We start from the raw sequence: 7,297 nt of genomic DNA, 5'->3' as shown, positions 1-7,297 counted from the left end.
TTGAAACATCAAGTAGATATCGTTTCATGAAATCCGTGGATTTTGACCCCATTGGATGGGTGCCCTACGCTTGCCTTTATGCATAAAAAAGGATTTTATTTTCTCACCTAGATTATGAGGGTTCCCTACTCGACCCCATGGGTACTTAAAACGGTTTGTAATGTGGTGTGAGTTGAGTTGTGTATGCATGGGCGATGCACTTGTGGGTTGGTTCCTTCTCCTGGGCACATGGGTGTCCAAAAAGTACTTGGGTGGCTATGCTCGAGCAAAATGATGCTCGAACTGAACTCAAGGTATCTAGGTTGGCTAGACACATGTACAAACACTTGTTGAACACTCTAAAATTGCATTGAGGGGGAGTGTGGAGATTGGCAATGCCAAATTGTGGGGGGTGAGAGGTAAGTTGGTCATAAAAGTATGACACAGGCATACGTAAGGCCTCAAGACATCATTGGGCTTGCTTTTGACTCTATGGGAATTTACTTGCTGCTCGAGTGCATTGCTCAAGTTACGAGACATACATGCACTCATAAGACCTTCAGATATTTTTTATCAAGATATTTTACTCTCTTGGTTTATCCATAATGCGGGGTTACTTCATTGGTAGACTTGAAGTGTCTCCTTCAATACCTGCAACATTGTAGAGCTTGAGATCACCTACTTTACTTAACAGGATGTTTCACCCAGTTATGCTAATTAGGTAGGTAACATTGGCAACTAGCATTCCACCACTAGCTTTCTCTCTACCTTGGAGGAGTAATATGTTGGTAGTGAAAGAAGCAAACCACTATCTTACTATCCCCCTAGTATTAAAGTGGAATTTCTAGGTACTTGAAGAAGGGAATGTAACTTCATTGACTTCTACACGAAATTCGAGTTTACAGATCACTTCTAATTACCCTATTCATTGATAACCAGTCATGAATTCCCTTGGCAAGAAAATTAGGAATCCTCATCATCACGAGAAAACCAAGCATCTAGACTTCAAGTACCATTTTATATGGGAGCTGGTGGAAGATGAGAAGATCTATTTGGAATAGACCCCTACAAAACAAATGTAGGTTGACAATCTCACCAAAGTAGTTCCAAGAAACAAGCATGACTGTTGTGTAAGTTTTGGTTTACTTTATAACTTTGTTTTAAAAAAGGGGCAGACTGGTGTATGACACTGTAATTACGTAAAAGTAATAATCATTAGAGTAGTCTAAATAATCAAAAAGAATAATGCCTAGCCGTTATGGTTACTTTGTACAAAAGGAAACATGCATGGCTGAAATTTGTAACCCTTTTCAAAATGGATGACCTGCAAGGTACCTTGGCGTTCATGTGAAGCCATACTCATTTTGGAAGAGCGAGGATTAGGTTATCGTCTTGGAGCTTTGTCTCTGGCGGTGCAAATAGACAAGTACGCTGATTTCTACATACACTGATTTCTACACGTGCTTCTGAAGAAAGATTGCAGTCGCTAAAATTCACTCTAACGCGCCCATTTGGCGATCCCAGGGCCAGCACCGGCTTAACTATGCCCGTGAGTGTATTGGTCGCGGCACCGATGAGGACCCCGTTTTTGACAAAGAAAATCTCGTTATGGCCATGGTGGATACCAGCCCCAATTGTATCACCCGCCACAGCAACGGTTCCGAAGGGTGTTCCCTGCGACGTGCCCTGGAATAGCTTGCCATCTGCACCGTGATAAGCGCAGGAGTTGCTGTACCAGCCTGGCATTCGGTCGTTGCGGAAGCTGTTTGTGCCTGCAAAACCAAGGCTTACAATCCCTGCATAGCCTGGATCCTCTAGTCTGATCTCGAAGTAGAAGAGCGCCGTCCTCACCGGAACCGGCATGTCAGCCATTACGGCGCGAAACAGGAGCCCCTTGCGGGGACGCTCCAGAGTTGAAAGGAATTGCAGTGACAGGCCGTCCGGAGACAAGTGAAGCACGCTTGTGTCGCAGGTAGTGCTGTCCAAGCGAGTCGGATGAGACTCACTCAAGAAACCACGGCGGCCGTGGCCAAAGTTGAGCGCCACTTTGGCTCCGTACCTCTGCAGTACTACAGTGGGGAAGACAAGATCAAAGGGGTGTTCGAGGACTCTTTCCACCAATGCCACCACCTGCCCATTGCACGTGAAGAAGACATTGCCGGTGGACGTGTGGAAGCCTGCGCCCACATGAGTATCCCCGCCATGGAGACGCCTACAAGCAAGACCTACCAGGCGGCGATCCTTTGTGTCAAAGTAGAACACTGAACCTAGCAACACATGGTAGCCACAGGAACCAGGGTACGTACCCACCATCAAACCTCTCTGACTCATCTCCTTTCCGCCGAAGCCAATGATCACATCTGCGCACTGCCACTCATAAACATTATTTGACTGCTTCACCGCCATCTCAAAGTAGTAGAAGGGGTAGCAATCCGAAGTACATGGAAGATCTGCATGTAACACAGCCCCCATTGCGGTTTCTATGGCGCTCCTTTTGCATGTCGCCTTCAGTCCATCTTTGGAAAGGTCCACGGTTGTAGGGTCCACTATGGCTGCATCTAGACGTGTGGGCGTCTTCTTGTCACGTTCGCTAATTACTGGGCAGCTCTCTTCAAATTCGTCATTCAGATCTAGAGCTCCAAAGGTAGGCCATACAGCTCTCTGCTCAGCTTCCATTGCTAAGGAGCTTCCTCTTGGCCCGTTCTCTGCCATCACTGGTTCAACAACGACATCAGAAATAATTTTATGCACACACGAGAGAAACAACAAGTGTATGAGAAGCAGTGATGACTAAGGTGCTGTTCACACGAGATACTGGGAGCCCAACTAGTCGGGCTTTTGGGAAAAATTTTCAGTTCACGCCGTTTGTATTTCACTAACTAAAGGTCCATTGGTGCATGTTCAGAACTCCACTTAACACGGGCGATCACATCTACCGGGCACCAGCCCCAAAATCGGCTGGAGAGGTGACATCTGTTCAGGCGACTCCCTCTTGTTTACTTTCTCGCTCATCAAAATTTCGTGTTTAAAAGTTGCTGAGCAAGAAGGTGGAGTGAAGGAGAGGGAGCCGCCTGAGCAGAGGTCACTGTCTACAGCAGGTTTTGGGGCTAGTAGTATGACCTCTGTCTACAGCAGGTTTTGGGGCTAGTAGTATATGTGACCGCTTGTGTTAAGTGGAGTTGTGAGCATGCACCAGTAGACCGTGAAATACAACTGGCATAAACTGATAATTTTTCCTCGAGTGTTGGGCTCTAAGTATCTCGTGTGAAAACAGCACCTCCTAAAGTGCTTCTATATTTCCTACAAGGCTTTTTCAAATCATGTGATCCTATACGCTCAAGCTGGCACTTGGGAGCTACAGCAAACTCATTTGGCATACTTGTATTAAATGTTTGAAAGGCTATATAGTAAACTAGGCTTAGTTAAGAAAGGCCGTAAACCACTATATATAGTAAACTAGGCTTAGTTAAGAAAGGCCGTAAACCACTATATATAGTAAACTAGGCTTACTTAGGAAAGGGTGATATTTAATTACCGGATGTGGCATCACCATCGATTTGGCATTGCACTTGATCTCTCTTGTTGTGGCACTCCATATCATCAGGAGCCCATTGCAAGACATGGTCGAGCATCATCACAGCCTCTCCGAGGTGCCCAAGCTTTACCGCTTGCAAAGCTGCATCTCGGTAGGCAGCGCGCTCGACTGTAAATTTCGCTTCCTGCTGAGGAAACTTGTGAAACAAGCGGCTGCGCACATCAATGTCGTCTGTTGCAATGAAGAAAGGGCGTCGGTCTCCCGGTCTGAAAGGGCTGTTGGCCATGCTGGAAGGGTTTCGTAGTATTGTCCACCTGTCATAGGTATGACCATCCGATGCCTTCACAGGGTCACACATTATCTCCCATGTGATCGGATCTTGGTACCACTTTAACGGCTGCGAGGCACTGGCTTTGCTGGAATGTGTCTTTGAGCTGTTGAATTCCCCCTTGACTTCCTTTGATACGTTCTCCAACCCTGCCAATACCTGTTCCAAACACCACCAATAAATCACCTCTCCTACGTGCTCTGAAACAAAGAAATTATATTACAACAAGGTGATACTAGTGTATAGCTCGGGCTCGCACATCCGCGAAGAATTTCTCTGCATCGCTTGTCTGTGCCTCTGTATTGCGGATCATGGACATGGCAGCCTGGATTCTGTCCCCGTGGGACTCCATTGCCACCATCACCGGTTGCAGCACGTGCTTCAGCTCACTCCGGAGTACTTCCTGCACGCTCTTCTTCATAGAGCTAGAGTTGCTGGAGTAGAGCTCCATCAACTCTGTGTTCACCTTCAACATAGCGTTTTGAAAATCATCTTGTCCTTGTTTGCCTTCGATTGCCACCTGGTATAACATAGGAGCATTAAATTAGTGGGCTTTCTATTAAGGGGCGTTAACTTGTTTGGGTGGAATTCCAAAACCTCCCTCAGTGGATGTGGGATGGGATTGGTGAGTTAGCCTCCAGGGTGGGGAAGGTCCTGTTTGTCCCCTCCAATCGAGCTATGGGAAGGGCCTCTAACAAAGTATGTATATCCTGGGATATGGGGAAACCTGCTCGTCATGCTTTGCATCTGGTCATTGCTGAATTTGGTTTTTGGAACTCTTTTGGGGCCTGCTTCAGATGTTACAGGTTTGGTCATCTTACTAGAGACTGTACATTTAATGGACACATGCTTGAGTAAAGGCATTATGTAGTACCCTTCCGAATATACATCAGCTAGCCTGAGAAAAAATGCATATTATGCTGCAAAACACTACGTACATCCAGTGCCGCGAATAAGAGCCTGGTCTGGAAGGAAGTCATGACACGCTCACGTAGTGCCTGTATTTTGAATTTCGTCTTGTTCGCATCCCAAACAGACCGGATAAAGCCTTTGTTAAGGATATTCCTAGCATCCAAATCAGCACTCTCCAGGTCTTTTCTCAAGGCATCTGCCAAACTCAAAAGAAAAATGGAGATGGTCTGAGATTACATCAATACAAGCATTACTGTACTGACACTGGATGCGAGTTAATTGCTACCTAGAGCCCAAGCACTGCTGTTGCTGCACCCAATCGTTTTCTTTTGGAGCTCGCGGATGTTTTCCTCCAGGTTTTTCACGAATTGCTTCAGCTCCTCCAACACAGCGACATTTTGGCTCCTCTGACCCCACAACTCTATGGCCTTGGCGATGGTTGAGAGCAGTGCATTCCCCAGGACCATAACTTCCGACATATTGGTAAACAACCCAGATGCGTGCAATGGTGGTACACTGGTACAGTGCAGCAATGCAAGGAAACGAAACCGAGATTCAACCCTCACCTTATTTAGATCTAGCAGTGAGATCCACTTAATACGATACGTTTCATCTATTTACTTCTCGTCAACGTCTTCATTCAAGTTGGATAGTATCAAATTGGGGGGTTTCACGGCAGGGGTTGAAGGATTCAACTCTTTTTGTCTCTCGTGAGTCGTGAACGTCTTCATGCGAGTTGCCAAGTTGTATAATCTAACATAGGAATTATCGTCGTTGTGTGGGCGATACTCTCTTGGTGCTTTAAAGAGCAAAGACTCGTGCATCGTGACAATTTCACCCTGCTCACCTATTCACTTTTTCACCATTATATAATGCCCACCTAAGGTTGTACCTTAGCTTTCAAACCTTGGATTACAAACCTTATAAAAAAAGACCTTAACAAGGTGGTTGTGGGAAGGGCGAAGGGGTAAGTCAATGGTGGTACTCATAGAAAGTAAGGGGTGCAGGCAAGATAACACGTGTGAGTGCTTATAGAAAGTAAGGGGTGCATGAAAGATAACACGCCGATGTGCCCCTCATGCATGCAAGTGGGGGAGGGGAGGAATCACGAGGGAGAAGAAGGGGAGAGAGAAGCGTAGAAGTTACATCCGGATGGGATCTCGGCGAGATTGAATGCACAGCTCAGAAAAGGATCATTAACCAAGGAAAGGTATGTACAAGCATCTCCTCTAAGTTAGTGAGGAGATAGATTGGATTGTTCTCTAAGTGTAGTGCTATTCTATTCTATCCAGGGAGATCGCTGAGTAAGACATAATTAGGAAAATGGCTACAAGATGATATTTTTCATGAGAAGGTGGTCTCACATATCTTTTACCTTGGGAAAGGCTTCTTTAATGCTTTGTTCACGAAAGGGCAAATTGCGTCTTATTTATTTGTGAAGGCTCCGCTCTTTCGGGGGTAAAAATTGGTGCATGCATTGCCCTTTGACCCGATCTTTGACGTAAATAGAAGCCTCCGAGAGGCATGCCCAGTATGGGTGGAGATTATGGGACTTCCACCATGGTTAAGACTGGCGCTAAGGGATCTTGCTAGAGCGCTAGGCCCTATTTTGTTTGTCCCAAGGGACGAAGACAATGGACGACAATCGAACTGAGTTTGTATTACATGGATGTTAATCCCATTTTGGATTAACAAGTATGCTCCTCCAATTGAGGCCATTAATAAGTGTCATGTAAAGGCACTATAAAACTTATACATCGTGAGATATTAGCCACCCAAGGCCTTAGTTAAGTAAGTTTTGGGTGTCCAAGTGTGAATAAGGGCCAAATATATATAAGGCAGTTTCTCATAATAATGAAGAGACACAATCCCCCTTTGTGCTATTGAGAGCTCTTCTTTGTGTCTTGAGAGAGAGCATTCTAGCATTTGTGCCTTTTCTATGCTTGTGTGGGAGAGTAAGAGAGAGTGATTGCCTTATGTGACGGTGCAAGACAGCGTGGAGGTGGAGCTTGGAGGTTTGGAGCTTAACAAGTGAACTTGGAGGCCTCAAGGGACTCAAGCTCAAAGCATTTATAAGTGCCCTACGACAGTTGTGTTCCATTGCTCTTTCTTTAGGTGAATGCATTGAGTTCCCTCTTGGGGGTGTGGTAGCCCATAACATTTTTGGCCCCGTTGCCGAGGAAACACCTTTGTTTCTTCCTTCCTCTTGGAGTTTCAGCTCCCATTGCATAAGATTCATGATTGCCTTTGCATTCTGCTAGTGCATTGTGTAGGAAATGAATGGATAAGATTTGTGTGGAAGTGAAAAAATCGTGAGAAATAGGTTGTATTTGTTGTGTATTTGTGTGGTGGAGTGGTCCTATAGGACATGGAATTCTTAATTCTGCAAAGGCGTACAGAGGCGACTAATGATGAGCCATTCCAAAGTGAAGTACCATGACCATCCCATAGACCGGAGATTCTTAGAAGAGCCAACATAGGAAGAGGCGAGGTCTAGGTAGGGGGAGCAATTCCTCAAATACCAAGGGTGGATCCAACCCTCG

General features: G+C 45.7%; 1 protein-coding gene across 1 annotated transcript; it reads right to left on the bottom strand.

Moving 5' to 3' along the window:
* Positions 1 to 1,237: 1,237 nt before the first annotated feature.
* Positions 1,238 to 5,284, bottom strand: LOC147622609 (uncharacterized). The gene is made up of 5 exons (XM_086822668.1): positions 5,041 to 5,284; positions 4,781 to 4,950; positions 4,102 to 4,362; positions 3,515 to 4,001; positions 1,238 to 2,693 (listed from the first exon to the last, which is right to left on the bottom strand). Exons 1-5 carry the CDS (start codon positions 5,231 to 5,233, stop codon positions 1,339 to 1,341), a joined length of 2,466 nt encoding a protein of 821 aa, XP_086678794.1. The 5' UTR covers positions 5,234 to 5,284; the 3' UTR covers positions 1,238 to 1,338.
* Between the last annotated feature and the right edge of the window lie 2,013 nt (positions 5,285 to 7,297).

Source organism: Cibotium barometz, chromosome 28 (genome assembly GCF_041138505.1).
Source record: "Cibotium barometz isolate CiBa-2024 chromosome 28, ASM4113850v1, whole genome shotgun sequence".
Classification (NCBI taxonomy): domain Eukaryota; kingdom Viridiplantae; phylum Streptophyta; class Polypodiopsida; order Cyatheales; family Cibotiaceae; genus Cibotium; species Cibotium barometz.
This window is presented reverse-complemented; position numbering and strand designations above follow the sequence as displayed.